Source organism: Eutrigla gurnardus (genome assembly GCF_963514095.1).
Source record: "Eutrigla gurnardus genome assembly, chromosome: 2".
NCBI lineage: Eukaryota > Metazoa > Chordata > Actinopteri > Perciformes > Triglidae > Eutrigla > Eutrigla gurnardus.
The window spans coordinates 21,232,678-21,258,438 of NC_139916.1; the positions used below are offsets into that span (position 1 = coordinate 21,232,678).

The following is a 25,761-nucleotide window of genomic DNA, read 5'->3' on the forward strand; positions in this document are numbered from 1 at the left end:
TCCACCACCACTCCCCTTCCAGAGCACTACGGTCAGCAGACCAACTGAGGCAGGAAGAACCCAGGTCCAGGCTAAAAACTAGGGGGGGACAGAGCCTTTGCAGTAGCAGCCCATAGACTCTGGAACTGCCTCCCCTCCACATCCGTGCAGCCCAGTCTCTTAATATCTTTAAGTCCCTTTTAAAGACTCACCTCTATTCAATTGCCTTTGGCTAGTGTCCCCCTTTATGTACCAGTGTATAGTGCCTCTGGACACTTTTTAAATGTTCTCTTTTATTGCACCTTTTAAACTTATTTTATCTGTAGCCCTTTTTTGTGCCTTTATTTATCTTTTCTGTGCCTTTTTGTGTTTATTCCTCGAATGCACTTTATTGTGCGGCTAAGCTGTCTGTAAATGCACTATATATTTAAATTGACATTGACATCATTTTAATGCAACTTAATTCACTGCACTGAATTTTGTATATACATTTTAAGTGGTTTTCTTGTGGGTCAGATATTCGGAAGAATCATAGTTTAATTAACAAGATAGTCCAATCGAAATATTTCTCAATTTCTGATATTATTTAAAAGGAAAACATAACCTATATATATTTAATAATCAAAGTGGTGAACTTAGTAGAGAAGTGTTTCTTGCTCAGATGGATGAGCCTTCTCATGACCTCCTCATAAACAGTAGACAAAGAGGCAAATGTGAACCACAATTGAAGGAGGTGTTTATTTTTTACTTCTACTGTGTTTCAGTGTCATTTAGAAAAGTCTCTGTCACTCAACCCTTCTTCAGCTGACTCTTGGTGACAGCAATCATTACAATTAACCAAACTTTTATTAAGATTGACATACATTGACAAAAAAGATCACAACAATTTGTATTAGAGGCAAAAAAAAAAGCCCTTTGCCCCTCATAATGCTCAAGTCAAATTCCCTTGTAATCTCGATTATATAATACATGTAATAATACATGATCATGAATCTGCACGTAACCGTGTTGTGAAGTTCAGACACGAAGAGGACTCTGCAGCAAAAGTCATCAGTTCGGTGAACAACCCTTGAAAGAGATTGAGATAGATGAGGGAGTCTTTTTCATTGATTATTACTAGTATTAGAGATTATACAAAAAAACAAAATGTAATTACCTGTATCCTGATAACTGTATTGTACTTCTCAGGGGCTGCTGCACTCATTACTGTTGTGTAAACGGTATGTCTGGGGATTATCAAGGCAAACAATAGATGCTATCAAACAACATGCAATGCAAAATCTATTAAAGCTACGCCACACTTTCTTTAAAATATCACTAAAAATAACAAGCATATAAATATTACCTTGTACGCTGTGTTAAACCATCAATATTTTCACTGAAACTCCTTTGCTGTTCTATATGGTACTGGCTATGTGCTGAATCATGGGGTCAAACAAAGGCCTATTGATATTGAGGTGATGCAAAAGGACCAGAAGTTGGCTGCCCCATCTCATTAAACATGACCAGCAATGTGATTCCTTGAAAAGAAATGAGAGCAGAATAAACAGATGACGTTCTCCTTACCCGTTACAGACTGGAAACACGGACAGAACCTACAGGGCAAGACAGGACAATACGTGACCTCAGATTTTCAAAATGTGCAGTAGACAATCTCTCTCAGTATCATACAGTATGTGTGGAATATTGATTTATTAGATGATACTTGCCTGAAAAAGTGTCTCCATGTTGATGTGATCCTGGCCAGTCACATTTAGTGCTTTGTTGGCTGTATCCCTTCAGAATAAAATACATAAGAGCATAAATAACAGTAACAGCAAGGTTATTGTGGAAGTGTTTGTCTTGTGAGATGACTCACCTTCTTAGATCCCAGGCTGGGGGCATGAGCCAGTGGTCAAAGTTCGTCTGCACTATGTACCAGCTAAAACAGGAACACACGGTCTTGTGCTTTGGGATCAACGTGCAATCACACTCAACACACACCATCATATGCCAGATTCTCTTCTGGGCCTTTATGTTGTCTACCTTCCATTCAGGGGATCCAGTGGCCAGATATCAGCGGGGCCCTGCCTCTCTCTGGTGATGACAACGCCTTCCTTTGCTCGCACCCCACCCACGATGTAATACACTGCAGTGATGAGGGGAATCTTGGCGAGACGCATCACGGCATCCTCAAAGTCCTCAGCTTCCTCCAGTGTCTGAAAAGTTCACACGTGCACGCCAGTAATATAATAATAATAATTATATACTTTATTTGTATAGAACTTTTTTTAGCTTGTCTGAGATTATTAGGCAGAGAGTTCTACAACTGAGGTGACGAAGCGTGATTTGGGAACAACCAGAGACCCCTACCTGAGGAGCTCAGGCTACGCTCAGGCTCATAGGGGACTAACTGAAATATAACTTGGAGCCAGACCATGCAAAGCTTTAAAAGTTATCAGTAAAATCTTAAAGGTGGCATATTATACTGTTTTTCCTCAATTCCACACAGCTGTCAGAGGTCCAACAACACTGTATTCGATATGCATTGCCCCAAACCCATCCGTGGTCCTGAATTTCAGCTTGTAGTTGCTGGGTACCATATGGTTGGGACAGATCCTTTTACGAGGGTCAGTGTCGAGGCAAAGCCAGCTTTGTACTGACCGACGTTACTGAAGCAGTCCGATGTGAAGTGGTTAGCACACACATACAAGCTAAGACGAACCTAGCCGGCACATTGTCATTAAAAATGAAACGCAACCACTGTATCTTCTGTTCTTCTGTAGCTGGGACAGAATATAAGCACTTATGTTGATTTGTACAACCAACAAAAGAGCAATTTGCGTGTCCAGCTCTGATGACGACATTGTAAAACACCGCTATCTCACTGCTGTCTCACCGCAGGACACACCAAACTTCACCTCGGTGATTAACACCCCCTCTCGGATATCTCCTATCATCGCCGGAGGAGTTTGTCTATGCAAATGACTCCCTTTGTTACGTAATGAAGGGAGCTGAATCTGAATAGCATGTAGGAGCGCCGTTGTACCAGTGGGTGGGCTGCAGAGACCATGCAGGAGTTGCTTGCATACCTCATTCTGGGAGTTGGGAGGCTCAGGGAGGACCAGTTTGTCACATGAGAAAACATGTTTTTCATAATATGCAACCTTTAAAATCAACTCTTAAAAACTACAGCCAACCAGTGAAGAGAGGCAAGAATGGGAGTAATATGGTCTCGTCCTAGCAGCAACTTTTTGTACCAGCTGGAGGCGGGATGTGGCTTTCTGACTCAGCCAAGAATATAGGGAGTTACAATAATCTAAATGTGAGTAAATAAAAACATGGATAAGCTTTTCAAGGTCTGTACAAGATACAAAGGACCTGATTTTAGTGATGTTCCTCAACTGGGAGTAACACGTTTGAACAACACTTGTTATTTGGCCATTAACCCTCTGAGACCCGCATAGAGAACTTTCCGTCTTGTCTTACTTTGGTGTATTGCCCTATAAAATTGTCATTTTTTTTACAGTATTATCAAGTTATACACATCCCCAGAATCAGCAAAACCTCAGCTATACACTATAATTGGGGATTTTAGCCCATAAATTCAAAATAAATTAAAAAAGCACCTTGAATTTTTACACATTTTATTAAAAAAAAGCACTGCAAACCATTATAAAGGAAGAAAAGCTCAACATAGAAAATTGCACACACTTGTTTGGATTATGCTAGAAGTTATTTGAAGCTTCTAGCTGCTTTTGTCTATGAAATATGGATATTCTTTTGGGTAGTGTCCATGGGCGTTTTTTTTGCCAGGAATGGTCCTTTCCTCTACCTGCCCTAAATAAGTGTGTATATAGTGTACTTCTTCTGTACCATTTATGTATTTAACTTTCTCTATCACTACAGTAACTCTTTGACCGTCATTTTCTCTGATTTGAACTCCTCCGTGTCTCCCGTTTGGGCAAACACAACAACTCACGGCCAAGCCTAAATCAGGCTTTCCGATTGGCTGTAAAAGCCGCTACGGGAGCCAATACGAATGTCTGATGCATAAACGTAACTCTTTACGTCACTAGCAAGATGGTGGATGAGAAGTTGATTGATATACATAAACAAAACGGAGAAATGCGCCATGGAGACGAGAAGACATCTAGTCACATATTTTACTACTTTACGCATTCTTTTTGTTGTCAGAAATAAATCGTTCACATTGGCAAGCAGGGTACCGTTGTTTAGCCCCGTTTCTCTAGTTTAAGAAGAAAAAAAACGCATGTTTCTAGCACAAACCATTACAGAGTTATGACGCTCTAAAGACAACATGATCTTTTGTAGCGTACACGCTACAATGGGTCTCAGAGGGTTAAAAGAGAGATTAGGGTCAAAAATCACCCCTAGATTACGGGCAGCCGATTTAACATTGGTGGACAGGCCACCAAGATTAGACTGCATGGTGCTGCTTGCATTAGGGGGACCAAATAGAAGAATATTGGATTTGGCTTCATTAAGCTCGAGAAAGTTCTGAGACATCCAGCACTTTATGTCAGCGAGGTCAAATTACCTGTCTCACCAGGCTTAAGTGGGACATAGAGCTGGGTGTCATCCGCATAACATTGGAACTGAACATTGTGTTTACCAATGATAAAGGAAGCATGTGAATTGAAAAGAGCAAGGGACCTAAGATCGACCAAGAGGAAGAGGCTTTACCTATGGCAACAGAAAGTCTCTGTAAGATAGGAATGAAACCAATCAAGAGCCGAGCCCCTAATGCCAACCCATTTTTCAAGACGGTTAAGTAAAGCGGTGTGATTAACCGAGTAGTAGATCATTTACGACCTTGGCAAGAGCTGCTCTACTGTGTAGAGCACAAAAACCTGATTGGAATTCCTCAAAAACGTTCTTATTCATAAAAGAGATAAGTTGTAAGGAAACGCTCTTTTCTAAAAAAAAATATATAGTGTATATATGTGTGACCCGCCACGGTTAAACCAGCAACAAGTCGGGTGGGACGAATTCGCGTAAAGGAGGAAATAAGCTTTTTTTTTTCAAAATTAGTGATTTTCGTTGCAGAATATGCAAGTTGAGATCATGAAGAGCTACTCCATGTTTCAGATTAGGGGTGGGGGAAAAAATCGATATTGCAATATGTGCTCTCTGTCGCAATAAATAAATCGATACACTGACGGCAAATATCGATATTTTGGGTCTACGGGTTTTTTTAGACTCCCGTCGGTGCGTCTAAGAGTTTACGGTTCTCCGGAGCGGATCCGCGGGGCCGCCCGCTGCCCGGTCTGATTGCCTATTTACGGGCAGTATTCCGAGCGGCGCGCTAGAGTTTAGAGGCTCACGGACTCACGGACTCTGGCATCGGGTACCCCGAGGCGGAGGAGGAGGGTCCGCCGACGGCTCCCCGCCGGCGCTGCCCTCGTTTCCCCCGCTAGAGCAGCACCGGTTAAAAAATGAGCGTCATGCGCGAATGAAGCGAATAGTCCAAAATGATCAAGCGGCGCGATACACGCGTCTCACGCGATTGTACTCGCGTCTATCGCGTCCGGTGTGAACGCCGCATAAGCGTGGCCGTGGGCTGGCCGGTGCTGTTGTGAGCTTCAAGCGCTTTTCACACAGCATTGAGGGCATGAGGACCCACTTTTCGGCCGGGCTCGATTGCCTATTTACGGGCAGGATTCCGGGCGGCGCGTGTTTACCGTCGCCGGAGGGTCCGCATGTGTGGATCCGCGGAGCCGTGTGCTGCCCGGTGTTGCTGTGAGCTCCAAGCGGTTTTCACCCAGCTCTGAGGGCATGAGGCCCGACTTCCCAGGTACTGGATGGGTGAACATAACTCTGCACATAATTGGTTGCATACTAAAATGTGCCCAATATTTCATTTAATTCTGATGTTATTCTTATCTTGTTTAGCTATTGTTAAACTAAAACGGGCCCAAGTTTACATAAAACAAGTTGCTACTGACTTTTCAGTATCAGAAAGCACTGTCCTGATTTACATAAGACATGTTATTAATATTCATGCACTTTAATGTGTCCAGCTGGACAGTGTTTATTCATTTGTACATTGTACGAAGTTTTGGAATTTATTTTTTATGCATATTTTTTCTTTTTCAGTAACATATCATGATATATCGTTGATGAAATTTCTTGCAATATATCGAATATCGCAGATATCGTGTATCGTGATATTATCGATATCGTGGGCCAAATATCGTCACAGTATCGAATCGTGAGTTACCCGTATCGTCCCACCCCTATTTCAGATAACAGTATTGGTTGCCTTAAAAGTATACATTGCCTTAAAAGTATACATTTGCAGGGCTCCAGAGTGCGACCATTTTGGTCGCATATGCGACCAAAATTTTTATGAGTGCGACTGAAAAAAATTGTAGGTCGCACTGGTGCACCTAACGCTGCTCGGGTGAAAAAAAAAAAATCATAAGCGCAGCATCTCTTTATGTTCTCCTGACGGTATCGTGGTCTAAACCAATAAGAGACAGAGCTCGGGCGGGTCCTTGCCTCTGATTGGCTGTGGTCCTTTTCACTGCTGTAAATTGTGTCAGTTCGAAAATGCGAGCGAGCAGAGCAGGTACTCTGAGCGCTTCGACGCTGAGCGCTTCGATTTTCTTTGAAAATGAAGAGAGGCAGAAAGCCTCGCCCCGAGACTAATTAAAAAGCCCAAAAATATGCCTTCAGACAGGACTGGTTGAAGCAATTTCCCTGGCTGATGTACGATGAAGAAAGGGACTCAATGCACTGCATTTATTGTCGGGAGTGCGGTCAGCATTTGGCCGGTAATAAATAGTGCGTTTGTGGAGGAGTCAACAACATTTCGCATCGAGACATTGAAAAAGCGCAATATGTCCAAAAAGCATACTACATGCCGTGATAAGTGTGTTAATAAAGTGGCCCCTCATCCAGCTGCATTTCAGCGTCAGGCTGTATCAATCACGTCCGCTGAGGAATCTGAAATGATTATAAAATTCAACGTCGCATACAATATTGCAAAGGAGGAGTTGCCGTTCACTAAATTTAAGTCCGAAATTATTCTGATGAAAAAAATGCCGACACACTAAAGAACAAGACAGCTGCGGAGGTTGGAAACGCCACGTACATGTCATTCATGATTGACGGCGACACAGACGTCTCTACGAAGGAGTGCGTTATTGTCTACTGCTGCATTTTGCATAAAGGGAGGCCGGTCAACATGTTAATTGGACATGTCCGGTGGAGCATGGACACGCACAGTGTTTGAAGGCCCACATTACAGCATGAGAGATCATGAATAGGAAATTGTATAGTAGCCTATTCCTAATATTATTATTAAAAATGAATAGCCTAAGTTAAAATATAATTAGGCTAGGCTAAGATCACATAAACAGTTTTCCATTTGCAATCTATAGACTAGTGACCTGTATGATCTTTTTATTCTTGAGGAATTTATACTGCCACAAAGCAAGCATTTACTGCGCTTGGGCATCAGTGTGCAGATTGGCTGGAGAAAACGGTTCCTCTGGGTGCTGATGGTGCTGCAGTTAACCTAGGCCATAAGGGGGTGTCATTATGTAAAAGGAGAGCGATAAAAAGGTGACTTTTTGGCGTTAAAGGCGACGCGATGAAAAATGTGGGTGCACCTAAATTTTTTGTTGGTGCACCTAAAAAAAAAAAGTTAGGCGCACCAGTGCAACCAATGCAAAAGGTTAGTCTGGAGCCCTGATTTTGTATTTGTAGTTTCCGTTGGCCATTCACGCACTGTTATTTTTTCGGCCAGCTGATTGGCACGTTAGAAGCGAAACACATGGCTACTTATTCAGCGCAGCGGAGGAGTTGGAGCAGAATATATCAGACGCTATATCTACGGTTACATTTCAACGGGATAAAGACAGCGAAATGGAGGAAAACCGTAACTTTGACTGCAAATGCAACGGAAGAAGAAAGGAGAACTCTCTCCTTGGAAGACATTTATGTAGGGACAAACTTTCTCAAGAGCTTATGTACAGCATACGGATGGATTCTTTAGCTGCCGAAAGAGAGCAAACTGACACGTAGTTACGTCGGAGATGACTGCATCCACCAAAAAGCCGCAGACGAAAAGAAAGACCGCCCAGACCTCTTATTTCATCGGAGCCAACGAAGTCTGCAGGAATACTTTTTAGTTTCTTATGGGGTGAGTTTCCGTTAACATCCAAGTTATCTACTTTGCTTAGCTAGCTAAGCTAGCTCAGTACTGTCGTTTTAAAATGATATGCACATCGAAACTAAGCTGTAATGGGAGGTTTTGGCTCGTAATGTGGGCATCTGATTTAACAGTAAGGTGCCAAGGGGCCTGTTGGCATTGCTTGAATTAACTGTGATGCTAATAATTTAGCAACTAGCCTACCTGAGGACAATAGGTTAGTTGCTAAATCATTAGCACTAGCTACTTAGACGGTGCCTGTTAGCATGACACATGATGTGATTTGTTTTCCTTTTCAGAATTGGCAAAGACACCCTGACGGATATAATCAAACACTTTGAGGAGAATGGGCCTGGAATAAATTCACTTAATTCTAGTACCGACTGTACTGTAGGATTTTTTTTCCTCCAATGTTTACATTGTACACTTTAAGCATTTCTAATTCTGATCAGTCTAGTAAAGTGCATAACGAAAATAACACTACATCAACATTACCTACATGATAACTGCTTGTAATAACCATTGTTCGAACCACTACAATACTTTCTGCCCTGCAGGCTAAAGGCGAGTCCACACCGGAAGAACTGCCCGACTCGCGTCGGTAAATGAAGTCGGGCTACTTAATATGGCCGTCTCGAACAACGACATGGGCGGTTCACACCTACGGAATTACAGCCGACGCCATACGTTCCGCGCTTGCGCGAGATGTAATATCGCCAAAACAACAGGCGGCGCTAATCTGTATTGTGGGCCAAAAAACATGAAAACCGGTAGTAGCCGGTCCTCTCTAGACCATAACACAGAGCACGCTGTCCTCACCAGTCACTGTTGTCAGCAGAGTGAGGTTGTAGACTGTAGTTGGGATTACTCTCTGAACGGAAAAATCTAAAATGTTGGATGATGTCGATACGGAGACACTGGCCTTGTCAGCTCTCGCTGTGTCTCGCACTAGAAGTTGGTCTAAAATTATTTAAAACAAGAGGCTCTAGATTAGGTTTCTAAGTTAATGGTTGAACAATTGCTTGCTTAAGGCTGGAGGGAAACGACCCCGGAGACAGCGAGCTATTGAAAATAGCTAGAATGTCAGGTCTAAGGGGCATGCAGAGGATTTCATGTGGAGTATGGTATCCTCTAAGGCTGACAAAGAAATGCACTCAAAATGGGTTAGCAAGGCAAGGGGGTCAGAGGAGATACTGAGGACCCTGGTATCAGGGGAGATCATGATCATGCAGCCTAATCCCTGCTATTTTGTTAATAAAATTATTGAGGAACACGTCACATTAAACACTGGAGGCTTCTAATAGCTGACTGGAAGGGGGATTGATCACTGAGTCAATGGTCTGAAAAAGGACCCTGGGATTGTGACACTGGCTAGAGATCAGGTTAGAAAAGTAAATATTCCTGGCATCTTTCACAACACTCTGTGTGGACATCAACACAAGAGTGTCTTGTGAAACCACAAGCCTATCCTTTTTCCATTTGCGTTCTTCTTTCCTGCATTGCCTTTTAATGTCCCTTGTATGGTCATTAATCCAAGACAGGGAATCCCATTTCACATTCTTTTCTTCAAAAAAGGTAGACCAGCTCATCAATGGATAAATTATTAGAGTGACCTCTGCGACCTACATTGGTGATAGAGACAGGAATTATGCTAACAGAGGATCTAGTACTAATGACAACAGGTATAGTAAAAACTGGGACTTGAGAAGGGTGGAATAGGGGATAACTAGACAAATCAACTGGTCATGGGGCCTGCACGCTGGAGGTGATGTTTGAGATCAATACACTTGTTTCCCTACAGTTGGGATGAAGATATTCCTGTTATACAAATCCAATCCATGTTAGTCCAAAAATAATCAGAGTGATTAATAAAACCAACACCGGTAGCAATAGAAAATTTAAAAGCCATTTGCGCATGCACAAAATACGGCTGTGTCCGAAACCATTCACTCATTCGGGCAGGCCTATTCCATATCCAAATATCTTGCATTTTTGCCATTATAGTTACTTATTCCCATGTTGATCAGACTAATCTCAGAGACTAATCTCAGTCTCTACCCATCCTCTGACAGTGAGTAATTATGGTTACGTGCAAACTCTGTTTCTCTGTGGCTCAGAAACTTTATGGTAATAAACCGTTCTTGATGCATATTTGTGTCAACCTCTGACACTCACATTGCAACTCGCATCTCGGACTGTCTGGCTGACATCTCTGTCTGGACAACTGCACATCACCTCAAGCTTAACCTGAATAAAACCGAACTCCTCTTCATCCCAGGGAAAGACTGCCCTCGCATGGACCTGTCGGTCACTGTCGAGGGCATCACAGTATTACCTTCCTCAACTGCAAGGAACCTGGGTGTAATCCTCGATGACCAACTATCCTGCACCCCCAACATCACTACTGTGGCCGATCCTGCAGATTTGCCCTCTACAATATCCGCAGGATTCGGACCTTCCTCACAAAGGATGCAACGCAACTCCTGGTCCAAGCACTGGTCATTTCCCGCCTTGACTACTGCAACTCTCTCCTGGCCAGACTCCCGGCCTCTGCGACTAAACCATTGCAGCGTATCCAGAACGCTGCAGCACGCCTTATCCTTAATCTACCCAAATTCTCCCATGTGACCCCCCTCCTCTGTGATCTCCACTGGCTCCCTGTTGCAGCACGCATCTAATTCAAGACGATGGTACTGGCCTTCAGGGCCATCAATGGAACGGCACCTGTCTACCTTCAAACACTGGTCAAACCTCACGCCCCGAAGCGAGCACTTCGCTCCTCTACTTCAGCTGGCCGGCTGGTACCACCATCGCTGAAATCAAACAAATGTCGCTCAGCAAAGTCCAGACTCTTCTCTGTTCTGGTCCTCAGTGGTGGAACGAACTCCCGACCAATGTCAGGACAGCAGAGTCATTTGCCATCTTCCGAAAAAGGCTCATGACTCACCTGTTCAGACTTCACCTGCATCTGCATCTGGTGACTTTAAGTACCATGAAACTCTTTCCCCCCAAATAAATAAATGGGAAGGACTTTGTGGCCTTTTGTGTTGTGATAAATATTATTTCAGTGCCACAACTCATGGATTTCACGCTGCTCTCTTTCCTTCAGCGCAATGCATGATGGTATGTACGCTTGGTTATTGACCACCACTGTCCACTAGTCTTCATGATGCATTGTAGGATACTTTGAGTCCCCTAAATACGGTAGAATAATCCTCATGGTACATTCGAACTGCACAAAAAAATAGCACCCTTACTCAACAGTCCATGCTTTAATGACGGTGAGAAACTTACAGCCCTTAAAGGGGTCATATTAGGAAAAACAGGTTTTCTCTGGTCTCTACACCTTTAAACTGGTCCTCCCTGAGCCTGCCAACTCCCAGGATCTTTACGTAACGAAAGGAGTCATTTGCATAAGCCCGAACTCCTCTGCACGATGATAGGATATCCGAAAGGGGGGCGTTTCGCAACACAGCGCTGAGAGCCGACAGCGCGGACGGAGAAAGCGGACAGACAGCCAAGCAGAGAGACCCACGGAGAGCGCTGAGGAGAGCATGGACAGACCGACAGCAGGACTGACAGCCCGGGCCAACAGCAGCATGGACCGGCACGGACCCACAGCACGCACGGACCCACAGCACGCATGGACCCACAGCACGCACGGACCCACAGCACGCACGGACCCACAGCACGCACGGACCCACAGTACTCAGGGACCGACAGCACGCATGGACCCACAGCATGCACGGAGAGTGTGGACCAACATCACGGACAGACAGCGCGGGAGAGCACGACCAACAGACCCATAGCTTGCACTGGGAGCACGCACGGAGAGTGCGCACGGAGAGCACGGGCAGACGGTGTGCATGGACCCACAGCGTGCACGGAGAGTGCAGCCCAACTTACCGGTCATGGCGCTGGGTGATCTGGCTGGTGCTCCGTGAATAAATCCCTGTGCAGGTGAAGCTGGAGACAATCCTCCCTCTGTCTCACGCACTCTGGTGCGTCTTCTGCTGCCTCCGGTCAGATGGAACCCGGGGGCGTGTGTCCGACAGAGCGCGGTCTACGGCGGTCCGGGTCTGGTCTCTTGCGTTTCATTTTTACGGCTACAGTCCGTGTTAGCTTCTATGTGTGTGCTAACCACTTCCCATCGGGCTGCTTCAGTAACGAGAGTCAGTACAAAGCTGACACTGACCCTAGTAAAAGTATCTGTCCCCACAATACGGGCCCCAGCAACTTCACCTGAGCCACATAGGCGAGCCATATACATCCACGTAAACATTGCCGCATGCTGCAGCGTCATCTCCGTCTCTCCGAGTAGGCGATGACAGACGGAGTTCATTAGCATTTAAAGGTGCAGACACAGAAGCAGCATGTTCTCAGTAGAGCTCATTTGAGCAACTTATAGACAGCTGAAATTTCAGGACCAGAGATGGGTTTGGGGCAATGCATATCGAATACAGTGTTGTTGGACTTCTGAGAGCTATGTGAAATTGATGAAAACAGTATAATATGTGACCTTTAATCAAAGTTTCACTTCCTTCTGCAGTAAACTTCCTCATACGAACTTCCGTCACACACTCACCTCCCTCACCAGCCAGCTGACTGGGGATCTCCGTAAGATAAAACCAGACACCAAATTCTTCCACCAGTTCCACCAGTGTTCACTGCCTGAAGATCACCAACACACACAGAGACATAACAACAAAATGGTACCTAATGAAATCTGAATATTTCAAATAGACACTATTGCCAAGAGGAAGTGCGCGTTTACCTCTCTGGTTGCCAGAGACGGTAAACTTGTTGGGACTCTGTCCCGTCCACAGACCAACGTAGCCGGCAAATGAAGTTCCACTGTACGCCACCTGAATATGGGAGGCAAATAAACAACTACGGAAGAATGCTTGGCCACCTCGCCATTATGCAATAACTTATGATAGAACCTGTTAAAAGATGATCTGGATAACAAAAAAGGTGTGCATACTGTACCTGTCCCTTCTTGAGGAAATTGACGTTGACAGTCAGATTCCTTAAAACAGTATGGGGATAATCAAGGTTCCTGCCGTGGAACACGTGTCCATTTTGGTCCTGAGCAACGATGCTGGTGCAGAACCTAGGAATGCACATAGTGTGTAGGCATGCAGGAGATGGTTGTCACCTTAATTCCACATTCATTGTCAGGCACTATGCACAAGCTTCTATAATGAAGGTGTAACTGGATCTGAAAATGATACATACGCAGATATCTCATAGGCGAAGTTGAGAATGATGACATCTGAAACGTCCCCGAAGTGCGAGGCCAAGCCGATGATCTCCCCGGCGTAAGGCTGAGGAATGTACTTTTCCAAGGACACCACCAAAGGTGCAAGTGCATGATGAACCCATTTTGGAACTGTAGTACTGGCAACAACAATAAAGAAGAAGAAGAAAACATGTCAGGACTGGAATATACACACAAGACAAGTTAGGTTACTTCAAGGCTGGCATATAATATTAATTTAGGATTATGTTGTTGATGTTAGCAGAATTACTTTGTAACTATTTATGGTTAAGTCCCTGATCCCCCCCCCCCCCCCCCCCCCCCTTTAAGAAAGTGAAACTATGCCATGCTGTTAGTTACTCAACAATGTTTACGTAGCATTACAACCAAATGAGTAGTCCACTTTCTCTTAACTCTTAAAATATGACTTCGAGTGCAGTATTTGTGATAGAACTTACTCAATGACCTCCGCGGCGGCTTTCCTCAGGTAGTCCAGGTCGAAGACTTTGAGGAGCGGGTCCCATCGCACTTGTGGATCTTCATCCAGACTGATATTGACTGTGGGCGGTGGTCTTCCTGGTGTGAGCCGAGCCCGGCAGGACGCTACGAGACCCAGCAGCAGCACCGCAGCCGGCACCCTCATCATCACGACCGGTCCAGTCCGGGCGAGCCGCAGGCGGACACTGACTCCGGAGAGGAGACGTCTCCGTGGAGCGGAGCGCAACAACGAGACTTCCGATGCGAGCTCTTCAGAATAAAAGCTCGAAAGTCATACAACACAAAAGCTTCCGCCAACGCGGTTTGTCTTTGTCTGAATACTAATGGATGAAAACATATGAAATAAATTTATAAGGTATCAAAAGTACGCTACTCATCATGTAGAATCGCCCTTGTCAGTGTTATCTCATCATTTTTTACATATGTGAGCGGTGCTTTACTGTTGTAACAGGTGGAGGCGAAGCCATTTAACTAGACCTTTTGATTTAAAGGTCGAGTAGGTGATTCTATTTAGAACCACTTTCTGTTATATTACTTAAAATCCTCGTAACATACCGATACCAATTAATAAATTAAATGCTCTGACATAAAAAAAAAGTTCAAAAATGTCATCTGTGGTGGTGGCAGGATTATAAAAACCCCATCCATCCATCGTCTACCGCTTATCCTGTATTCAGGGTTGCGGCGGGCTGGAACCGATCCCAGCTGAAGGAAGGCAGGGTACACCCTGGACAGATCACCAGACTATGACTATTAACTATTAATTATTATGTTAAATATAATGGTGGAACAAAAAATATTTCACACATTTAGAGTAGTCATGAAGCAGAATAAAATGGAAATATTCAAGTGAAAGTATCACCAAACGTGACTTAACATTGAGTGAATGTAATCCCAGAATAACTAATGTTGTACTTTCCTTGCTTCACTTAAGAAATTCCATACAGGAAATGATACAGGAAGTCAATTAAAGGAAGCAGGGTAACTGTTTACAGAGGCGTTTTGGTTTGGTGTGAACACATTAATACATATTGCTATTTTGCATGTCAGGTTGCCGAGGCCTTGTGAAGACTTTACTGCAAAAATGTATTTATTTATTTATTTATTTTTATATATCAACAACATATTGTGCTTTTGCCTCTCAAAGTGTCACCACTGTACAGTTGAGGGCATGTTGTTGAAGAGTTAAGACAGGACAGGGAACTAACACTGTGCACTTTAGAATAATTAGATATTTGATTGTGGGATACTACTACTCCACTATTTATGGTATAATAACTCGCTCTATACATTCAAATAGCACAAAGAAAGAGGTAGTCAGTGATTTACAGTCACAGCCCTCGTCAGAGTTTCAGTTCCTCATAGGAGTAAACCACATTCTTCTGCCAGTTCCACTAGTTTTCACCGCCAGATGACATGGAGAGACATGGAAACAAAAAGGAACAATACAATCAGAGTAGTGCAACCTTTCTGGTCAAATATGGCTGCTGAAATGACGTGGGGTTGCCAGAGAGTCTGTTAAGGCAGTTGTTTCTAACCACTGTCGTGCTGTAATGCTCATTGACTCTACTTTTGTTGTGATATGGCATTATAAGTAACATTGAATTGTAGTTCTTTGTATGAACTATTCACAATTTCAGTTCATTAAAAAAAAATCAAATAAAAAAAGGTTTAGGTTGATGTGCCTGAGTGGTTGCTCTATGATCTGCTTCGAGTAGGACCTGCAACTTGAATAAAAGGCAGTTGAACCAGTTTCATTGCCAAATGATTAATGCAAACGCTCCACAGGCTGTTGAGTTTGTTGAAAGCAAAACGGAAACAAATGTACAGTAATCATAACTGGTTGATTTTTGAAACCTCAGCATTAGGTGTCATAAACTTTACATTATGCTATAGTAAATACAGGAACTCCTGGAGAGTTCTGAGGTCCAGCAGGACCTCAAGAGTCAAGCTGCTGTTCCTCCTCATGAGGACACGCAGTTGAAAGAGTGGTAGCATATGAAATTATCATTTTGTCTTTGACGACTGGAAAATGGCAATGATTTGGAATTAAACACCCAAATCCCCCAAACAGTTAAGTATTTAGTGAACCCAGACTGCAGCACACAGACTTTGTAAGAAGATTGAGAGGTTTATTGCAAACTTGGTTTTCAGAATGGGGCTGATCCGAGGAGCTGGGTTTGATGGCTGAGAGTCAGCAGGCAGGCAGGAGACTGGGGATCTAGGACACACTGGCAGGTGGAGATTGAGGCCGAGCAAAACAACCAGGGGTCCTGAGAGCATGGACAAAAGGAGTTTTCACTCACGCTGCTCGTTGCTCTGTTCTCCAAAACACGTGTAAACAAATGTACTGTGAAGCAGCAAGAAGTCAACAAGTGTTACAGGCAAAATACTGCATTAGCCAACTATATACTAATGAAATTAAGGTTTAATATCCTGTAAACAATGTTAAGGCAAAACATCCAAATGTGGATGATGTTTAAGACCTCCTGCTTCTAGAGCATTTAAAACATCTTAGTAAAATGCTCAGTCTTCATATTCTACACACCTATTTTCCAGCCAAATCAAACTGTTGACGGGATATTCAACCTTTGTTTCATTATAATACATACAATACCTGACCTGCAGGGCATAAAGGCAATGAAGTATGACCATGAATGTGAGATATGACTTTACAGTAGAGTTCTTGCAGCATGTTAGTTTATGGTATTTTGCCAGTAATACTCGTTGACCTTGTGCTATAACGGAGATGGGGTGATGGACTCAGACATCCGTAGGGAGTGAGGATTTTGCTTTGAAAATGGGCCAGCTGAGGTGGTTCGGGCGTCTGATCATAATGCCTCCTTGACACCTCCCTTTAAGTTCTCTGGAGATGGATAACCTGGGGTAGAGCCAGAAAAGTAGGTAGTAGTGGGTAAAGGTATTATACACCTCGTCTGACCAGGAAATGTCTCAAGGCTCCCCAGGAAAATCTGGAAAATGTTGCTGGTGTTACATCCCAGCTCAAATGTTGCAACAGAAATAGGATATCAGCTGGGTTTAAAGTACAATGAGCAAATTTATTTAAAGAATAACCATAACTCACCAAAACAATCACAGAAATTCAGTTATCCCTAAAAGGCAGCAGCCGGTGGTGGGCTTTCATATGTGGAACCACACCAGGCTCAGGTGTGGCTCATCACCTGATGGCCAGTCCTGTAAGGAAAAGAACAACCAGGAAAAGGAACACAGACCCCTAGTGGACTGGAGGGGTTGTCACACGTGGGAGAGGGAATACTGTGCTGAAGGCCCAGATAAGAGGACAGATGATTAATTATTTGGGTGGGCAATAAAACAGAGTTAAAACCAAAGATATAAATTCAGAATCCAAAAAAAAAATAGACAGATGGATCTGGCGAAGACTGGGAGTTGATAAACTGTGGTTGATTAGATGCCAGCTGCCAGAGCTCAGGAACATGAGAACCCACAGGGACAGACCTGAGACAAGGGGACAGGTAAGGCACAAGGAAAGGTACGAGGAGAGGCACACACCATGACTGAAAATTAGAGGCTTCAACTTGTGTAATCCATTCACAAACTCATTCTGCGTGTTCAAATGTGTTTGTCCTTCTTGTGAAAGCTTATTGGCCTCAGCCAGTCCTCCTTGATGAATGGAGGCTTTCCGACTCACTCTTTAAGATCATCCTGTTCTCTGATGAGAATTCTCTAGATGTTTCGAGCCTTATGAGAAATCAGCCTCTCAGCCATGCCTCGCTCACAGTGCACACTCTGTTCTCAGCAACAATAAGCATGGAGGTCATATCCTCACACTCAGGTGCCACCATCATCCCATCCGTTATGTCCTGTGTGACAGCAAGTTTCAAAGTCAGATATTTATCAGCCAGCATCTCAATAACAAGGCCCTTCTTTTTCTCTGGTTCTTGGGAGTCACTCTTTATCTTCAGACAATCTTTACTGCTGCCTCTTTTTTTACACTGGCGTCTGTGTTTTCTGCAGCAGTGATCAGGGGTTGCCACTTCAGGCGGTGAGGCCCCAGAGAGGCCACAGTCTGCCTCAGATCAGTCCCAAATTCCCTTCTAGTCAGTCGAAGATCCATCAGATGGGATTGTGAACCATTACAAAAGCAATATAGGTGGATGTAGCAGTCCAATTATGGCCACTTCTGTTGTTACAAAAATCCAAGATGGCGACTGCCAAACTCTAAGTTGGCGATAGACAACAACCTCTGTGGCTTTGATTGGTTTCATGTCGGTTGCCTAATGAGAAGACAGTCAAGCTCTTCTGTGGGCGTAGAAGAGCTTGGACATCCAACCAATGTATTGTGATCCGTACCGTGTCTCAGCACGATCCAGTTTGCACTCACGCTGCTCCAGGACAAACGGGCCTAGGCCCGATTGCCTGTTGTATACATCATCACGTCATAATACGAGACACGCATGGCTTGATGTTGTTCTCAAGTTATCACAATAGGGTCATTCCGTGTCATTTCATCAAATTTCTGAAAATCTTCCCACCTGACCATCTCAGAATGTCCTGAAAAAATTCAAGTACAAAGACACACTTGTTACTAGGACCAATCCAAAATATTAGGTCTCTACTGTCAATAGTTTTGTCATGAAACATCATTGAATGAAGGGTAGTTTAGACGGTTTTTGGCATCATGCTCTGAAAAGCCATTTTTAAACAGCAATATCTGGAAAACTATCTCACCTGTGGCCTTCAAATTTTCTACAGTGTATATCTGTTACTAATAGCCTCCAGACATGAAATATCAGGGGTGTAGCTCAATGATAACCTAGTATGGTAGGTACTTAAAATTAGGCTTTTTGAAATAAAGTAGTACATTTGAAGAGTGGCTGAGCTCCCATTTTTGCAGATAAAAGACTTCTATCACTTCTGCCTCTATCTCTGGGGTTAGCTTAAACATTCTACAAAATATGGTCTCTCTTAGATTATTAGTTTCACAGATAGTAAGGCTCAAAAATGGAAGTAAACACATCTTTGCCCAACTTCAGAGTCATATTCCAAAAAACTGACAACACGTATCAGGTCCAAACTTACTTTTTTTGAAAGATCATATTCTTGTTAAAATCATATTAAAAAATCAGGAGGGTGTTTTGCCTCAATTTGTCGCAGTGATTTTTTAAAATCCTGACATTGGTGGGGTTTTTGTGGCCGTTTTTGGTACTGCATGTCTTATTATCCTACCAGTAAACATCACAGGAGGGCAATCCAAATGTGTTTTTTACCATTTACCAAAGACTGACATGTGACTAAATGCTACTGATAAATTTAGCCTTACGAAAACATTAAAATGTAGCACAGTTGTAGTTACAGAGGCAATAAGTCCTTGAATGTGAGTTAAACATGCTGAAAGCAGCTTTTAATGTATTATGAACAAATATAGCATAATATTGAAGACTGTACATTTTGTCATACTTTAAGTATATAAATTACACAACTAAACCAAATAATAATCTTAATTTGAGCATACAGATTTTGAATTACAGTAGAAAAGTCTGATATAAAAGTTTGATATTGAATAACAGTTTGTCTCTATGCTCACTATGAGACAAACTGTGAGTTATGATCAGAAATGGTGTATAGGAAGTATCAGAGATGTTTCAGATGAAGATGTACTGGTTCAGTTCATGCACCCACATGGCCCTGCCAAGAGTTTCTACTGGCCAAGAAGAGAAGATGTGCAATGTTCCACTGCAGCATAGAATTGCAAGATTTGACGTTCCCTCTACAGAAACCCGGTGCATGTATGTCATCAAAAAAGATGAGGAGAACAGAGCAGAGATGTAAAATGTACAGATGTAAAAAAAATTAGACAATTTGTGAAGTGACTGCCAAATTAATGAATGTGACGAAGGAATTGGATCTAAAAGATGAAAAATGTGTCATCCCTCACAGTGAGCATAGAGACAAACTGTTATTCAATATCAAACTTTTATATCAGACTTTTCTACTGTAATGTAAAATCTTATGCTCAAATTAAGATTATTATTTGATTTGGTTGTGTAATTTATATACTTAAAGTATGACAAAATGTACAGTCTTCAATATTATGCTATATTTGTTCATAAGACATTAAAAGCTGCTTTCAGCATGTTTAACTCACATTCAAGGACTTATTGCCTCTGTAACTACAACTGTGCTACATTTTAATGTTTTCGTAAGGCTAAATTTATCAGTAGCATTTAGTCACATGTAAGTCTTTGGTAAATGGTAAAAAACACATTTGAATTGCCCTCCTGTGATGTTTACTGGTAGGCTATTAGGACATGCAGTACCAAAACCGGCCACAAAAACCCCACCAATATCAGGATTTTAAAAAATCACTGCGACAAATTGAGGCAAAACACCCTCCTGATTTTTTAATATGATTTTAACAAGAATATGATCTTTCAAAAAAAGTAAGTTTGGACCTGATACGTGTTGTCAGTTTTTTGGAATATGACTCTGAAGTTGGGCAAAGATGTGTTTACTTCCATTTTTAAGCCTTAATATCTGTGAAACTAATAATCTAAGAGAGACCATATTTTGTAGAATGTTTAAGCTAACACCAGAGATAGAGGCAGAAGTGATAGAAGTCTTTTATCTGCAAAAATGGGAGCTCAGCCACTCTTCAAATGTACTACTTTATTTCAAAAAGCCTAATTTTAAGTACCTACCATACTAGGTTATCATTGAGCTACACCCCTGATATTTCATGTCTGGAGGCTATTAGTAACAGATATACACTGTAGAAAATTTGAAGGCCACAGGTGAGATAGTTTTCCAGATATTGCCGTTTAAAAATGGCTTTTCAGAGTATGATGCCAAAAACCGTCTAAACTACCCTTCATTCAATTATGTTTCATGAGGAAACTGTTGACAGTAAAGACCTAATATTTTGGATTTGTCCTAGTAACAAGTGTGTCTTTGTACTCAAATTTTTTCAGGACATTCTGAGATGGTCAGGTGGGAGGCATTTGATGAAATGACACGGAATGACCCAATAGAGAACAACACAGAGAACATGTCTGAAACTTTACTGACAAGTCACATCTGTACAAATTTCTAGTAAACACCCGGCCTGCATCAGAGCATGTGAGCGCGAGCAGGCAGCGGATTTTGGACGGAGACACAGCGGCATTTTTATTATAAAAGTAGGCTAAAAACAGCGACATTGTGGTGATTCAACCAAACGGAACGGTCATCAGAACAACATCAGGCGTGTAAAGTTTGGTGAGGTTTGTAGGTTGTGTACAGTTGCAGCAGTAAACAACAGAATGTATTAAAAGAAGCTGAACTGCTCCATAGACCTGAGAGCAAATACAGAGTATTATATCTCATGTAATGTGTATTTAATACGCGCTTGATCATTTTAATGAGGGGTTTCCACAATGACAGTTACATCTACTAAATTGTTCCTGCCGTATTCTCAGTGGGGCTTCCCAAAGGCAGCATCATATCACTTGCGGTCTAATGAAAATGTATGTGTAAAAATGGTAGTCAGTATTAAGCATTAATTCCACAAGGTGGCGCTGGTACTGCATTTTTGAGCACATCGGGACTGTCAGCGTGCTCACAATTAGTTCACTGATTTGGGGTCCAAATGACAAAATACTGTTTTGAAACGAAAGAAAATGAAAGCAGAAATGTCCACATCTCGTGGGGAGGAATGGTGGGTGGTGAGCATATGGTTTATACCCTTTCATTTCCATTATTACAACCGCTATTAACCAGGAAACGGCACCCACACCACCAGCAGAAGGTTTGTGGGGGCTGGTATTCCAAGTGATTAAATATGAAAGTAAATCAAAGAGGTAGACGTCCTTTCTCCCACTACCTCAAATACCATTTGCATCCACTGTGGTGTCAAGTCGCCAGACACATTTTCTGCTCCCACTCAGAACACTTTCAGTATCATTACAGTGGCTGACATACAGTATGAAAATGTATTTAATTCAGTGACTTTGTAGTTTAGCTCTACATTTTGATAGAAAAGGCTTAGTATTTCTAGAATCAGAATGATTATTGTAGATTGGGTTCAAATCGTTTTAGTGTATAATGATCATGACAGTATCTAGAAAACAAAACATTGTGTGACTATCCCAATTCTAATGAGCTAAAACTGCACTTGCACTGTTAAACATTTTTAATTAAAACATTATCCTACAGACAATGATGAAGATTCTGTCTTTTTCTTGTTTACAGCTTGTAATCTAAGACACGCTATTGATTTACAGAGGCTGCACTGCTATGGGTTATGTAAGTGTTATGTAAGTACGTGTTATGAGGAGCTGTCAGGTTGTCTGCAACACGTTTTCAGCCATCAGGCAGTGATACACAAATTCCACAGGGGGGAGAAGAAAAAGCTTTATTAATATTTTAATATTTATCAATAATACTTTATATACAAAATATGTACAACAAACAGGCCTTTTGTTACATTTCAAAATAAAAATCCCAAGTACCTCTTACTATACAAAACTATTATTTTTTGTTTGAGATTTACATTCACTCTTTGCCAGACACGACACTTAAAGCGGAATACACTTGAACACCTGCCATCGTTGTGTCTGCGTCCCGCGAGTAAAGGCAACAGCATGAGCTAAGATCAGGCCTTAACTTGACTGGGAATTTGTGGACAAGACGCACAATGCTTTATATTGTACACGTTCTCCTGGCATACAGCAAAACGACCGCTTCGGCCTTCCTCCGGTGGTGGAGCTAATACACTCAGTGGGTCACGTATCAAAAATAAAGATGTACGAGTAGTATTAACAAAAAAAACAAAAAAAAGAATTACAAGACATTACGTCACAGGGACTCCATCTAGATGCACAAATAGTCATGAGTCAAAAAATAAAAGCACGTACGGCCACGTCACTTTTAAACAGAAATGAGTGACACACCTCGTACAGTGACAACACCCTGAATTCTTTGAACGCCGTGAACACTGTTCATTTAGCTGCAAGTACATGAAGGGTCAAAGGAGCAATGTCTTTTGTGACGTCTTGGCGTCAGCGTTTTTTTTTTCTTTTTTTTTTTTCGTATTTTTGGTAACATTCTAGTCTATTGGTTTGATGCAGTTACAGGAGCGACAAACGCTGAAGGTAGATCCTCCCTTCACAGATCTACTGCAGGTGATAATAAGTCAAGCAGCATCTACAAGGGGCTTATGTTCAATCTTTACATTCATTACAGAGTAGTATGTGTGCAAAAAAAGTAGGTCCAAATAATTATTTTCTTTGGGGGGGGGGGAAGTTATCTGTGCCTTACATTCTGTTTACCTCTGACATTCAACGCTGAGTGCGGAGAAGAACCTTACAAAATAAACAAAATCTCTCATCGATGTGTTGTGCACTCAAACCGATCATCTTCACAGTGTTTCAGAGCCATGCGACAGGTGACTCCGGGTCGCCCCTACGCGCCCCGTTTCAGTGTGTGAGGAGCTGATGACGAAGGCGACCTTTTTGGGGGTCAATGTTCTGATGGGCCAAACAACGGCTGCGGTTTGAAGGGAAACCAGTGCGTTTGTGTTTGTTTGTCATCTTTTCAACCCCATCAACATTCAGAGGGCAAAAGTTCTGACAGAAACACGTCTGCTCAGTCTTTGGTTTCCAAGTTCAATGGGGAGACCTGCTTTAAAGCTTTGTGAATGGCCGGGGAATCCATGGAGCTCTGGTAGGACACCGGAGACCCTTCCCTTGGGGACATCACCAGCGATGACCGAGATGTCTCCAGAGGCAGACCAGCTGCAGAGCCGCTCATGCCCGGGTACATGACGGGCATGCCCCCGGGGTACCAGCACTTCTCCAGCATGGGCAGATAGGCAGCGGCGGCTGCAGCTGCGGGGGGGATGAGGTAGAAGGGGAGACAAAACGGGGGCTGGTTGTGGGAGAAGTTCATGTAGCTGCCGGGGCCTCCAGCTACGTGACCAGAGAGAATCTCGTCCTCTGAGGTGTCAGGCCTCGACTTCTTGGCCCGAGGCTCGTCGCCCTCCTGCTTGATGGCACCGGCCGTCACCTCCGACGTGACGCGCTTGCGCGCCGCCTCCTTCGCATGGCTCTCTGACCACTGGGCTTTGGGGTCGCGCTTCTCGTGTTCTCCCCCATAGCCGCTGTCAGTGTCTGTGTCACTGCCGCTCTGCTCCCCCGTCGCGTGGTGATAAGTCCTCTGAATGACAGGAACACAGTTCTTAGCCGAGCCCTCGGACGCCCTCTGGGGCTCTCCGGCGGGCTTCTTCAGTTTCTCCGAAGCTTGAGGGATGGACTCCTCCGGGTGCAGGCTGCTTTGATGATGCAGGACTTCTGCCGCGACCTTTTGGATGTGGTTGATGACATGGGAAGGAGTCAAGTCCCGGCTGCTGTCTTGGCTGGCCAGATAGTGGAGGACCTCCTTTGCACACAAGTGGAAGCCGGAGCGGAACATCTCCTCGCTGTTCTCGGCACTGTCACCTCCATGATCACCTGGTCGATTAAAACCACAAAAGTTAAAACAAAATAATCTTTACGGCACAATTGTCCTGATAGATGTAAAAGAGCGATTAACGCGTCGCACTTTAACGAATAACAGCTGTTTATATTTTATATTTTACGTGCACAAAACATCAAACTTACCAATTTGCAGGTCGTTCTGCAGCGCAATTATTTTCTGCTGCTGCTGGTCCAGGATGCCGCTCAGGGCTTTCACGTGCTTGAGGGTGAGTTCCAGCACCACAGCTTTCTCCAAATGACCCAGGGTCTAAAACAGGAAGACCTTCAATAAGCATGTTGATCTTTCTTATGTAACACATTCTGCAGCTGAACAGAGGACAAGCATCCCGGGGAAGTCACGCAGTCAACACACACACACACACACACACACTCAGAAAAACCTCAACAACAAACTAAAGTTTGAATTTAGACGATCAAATTTATAAAATTAAGAGATTGAAAAGAAATGTGTTCATCTCTACTCTCCTATAAAATGCAAAACTTTTAGTTTTAGTTTCTTTTAAGACTCCAAAACTGAATCCAAAGTGCTGTAGCAGGAAAAACTGCTCTGCCCAACCATGTGGCGTGTCGGATTCCCTTAGCAGACATGCCATATGTAGAAGATAATACTCACTGTAAGCTTAAGATGTTCTGGCAACAAATCCTTCAGCTGGGCAATACATTCGTTGATCCTGTCACGTCTTTTCTTTTCGATCAGGCGGTGTGGCAACTTGTATGTCTCCTATGGGGGGTGAAATGTTGTCAGTTAAATCTTTTTCATCAGTTTGAATTTGATGAAAAAAAAAATATTATAAAGGCAGGAATATTGTGCATTTGAAATGAAATGTACCTTGCTGTCATCTCCACGCTTCATGCCCCTCCTGGGTTTGTACATATACATGGGGAAATCGATTCTTTGGAGAGAAGAAAAAGATAGTTAGTCTTTAGTTTGTTAAGGGTTCCTTATTAAGTGCTTAATATAGTAGGATAAAATAAAAAAAGAGAGAAAAAATATTCCTCTTACCCTTGCATGTCGGCTATATCCATCGATGGGTGCTTCGGCACACAGGGAGGTGGTTGCGCGCTGGTAATCCTCTCCATGTTGCTCAACTGCAAACTCGAAGAAATTGCTTCAAAACGTTCCAAATGTATCTCTGTGGTCGCACTTCAAGACGAGCGAGAAAACAGGCGGAGAAAAATCACACACGAAAATAAAGAGAAAAAAAAGTATATCTCCAGTTATCCAGTGTGCGTTTCCCGCTGAGAGCTGCGCAGTGTTGTCACCCTGAGGTTCGGACTCGGTAGTATGTAGGGAGGTTCCACGCCCGGCGCAATGTGTCGGAGCTGGGTGGGTCTGACTACGTGTTAAATAAACCCTGTGACTGCAGGCA

General features: G+C 43.1%; 3 protein-coding genes across 4 annotated transcripts in view; 1 reads left to right on the forward strand and 2 right to left on the reverse strand.

Moving 5' to 3' along the window:
• arl6ip5a (ADP-ribosylation factor-like 6 interacting protein 5a) overlaps positions 1 to 25,761 on the forward strand; it is a 467,731-nt gene that overhangs the window by 238,398 nt on the left and 203,572 nt on the right. The window contains exon 1 of one of the 2 annotated variants that reach the window (XM_084037800.1): positions 16,882 to 16,888. The exons of the other annotated variant lie outside the window; for it this stretch is intronic. The gene's annotated coding sequence lies outside the window, so the exon portion shown is untranslated. Of the gene's footprint in view, positions 1 to 16,881; positions 16,889 to 25,761 lie in introns of those variants that run through there. 2 annotated transcript variants of the gene reach the window in all.
• On the reverse strand, positions 694 to 14,109 carry LOC311031454 (N-acylethanolamine-hydrolyzing acid amidase-like). Its single transcript, XM_084037761.1, has 11 exons — positions 13,859 to 14,109; positions 13,379 to 13,540; positions 13,130 to 13,253; positions 12,915 to 13,005; positions 12,726 to 12,811; positions 2,005 to 2,177; positions 1,838 to 1,900; positions 1,689 to 1,755; positions 1,546 to 1,574; positions 1,136 to 1,205; positions 694 to 1,047 (listed from the first exon to the last, which is right to left on the reverse strand). Exons 1-11 carry the CDS (start codon positions 14,044 to 14,046, stop codon positions 1,030 to 1,032), a joined length of 1,071 nt encoding a protein of 356 aa, XP_083893887.1. The 5' UTR covers positions 14,047 to 14,109; the 3' UTR covers positions 694 to 1,029.
• bhlhe40 (basic helix-loop-helix family, member e40) lies at positions 22,256 to 25,723 on the reverse strand. Its single transcript, XM_084038609.1, has 5 exons — positions 25,395 to 25,723; positions 25,221 to 25,284; positions 25,005 to 25,112; positions 24,515 to 24,638; positions 22,256 to 24,364 (listed from the first exon to the last, which is right to left on the reverse strand). The coding sequence occupies exons 1-5, from the start codon at positions 25,469 to 25,471 to the stop codon at positions 23,502 to 23,504; spliced, it is 1,236 nt and encodes a 411-aa protein (XP_083894735.1). The 5' UTR covers positions 25,472 to 25,723; the 3' UTR covers positions 22,256 to 23,501.

Excerpts from the sequence above, each read along its gene's own strand:
- LOC311031454 (XM_084037761.1), bottom strand. The coding sequence starts at position 14,046 with ATGATGAGGGTGCCGGCTGCGGTGCTGCTGCTGGGTCTCGTAGCGTCC. Across the intron at positions 13,541-13,858 it reads GCCGCCGCGGAGGTCATTGA|TACTACAGTTCCAAAATGGG; the intron begins GTAAGTTCTATC and ends TGTTGTTGCCAG. Across the intron at positions 1,901-2,004 it reads CTGGATCCCCTGAATGGAAG|CTGGTACATAGTGCAGACGA; the intron begins GTAGACAACATA and ends TTCCTGTTTTAG.
- bhlhe40 (XM_084038609.1), bottom strand. The coding sequence starts at position 25,471 with ATGGAGAGGATTACCAGCGCGCAACCACCTCCCTGTGTGCCGAAGCAC. Across the intron at positions 25,113-25,220 it reads AGCGTGGAGATGACAGCAAG|GAGACATACAAGTTGCCACA; the intron begins GTACATTTCATT and ends CACCCCCCATAG. Across the intron at positions 24,365-24,514 it reads GCAGAACGACCTGCAAATTG|GTGATCATGGAGGTGACAGT; the intron begins GTAAGTTTGATG and ends TTAATCGACCAG.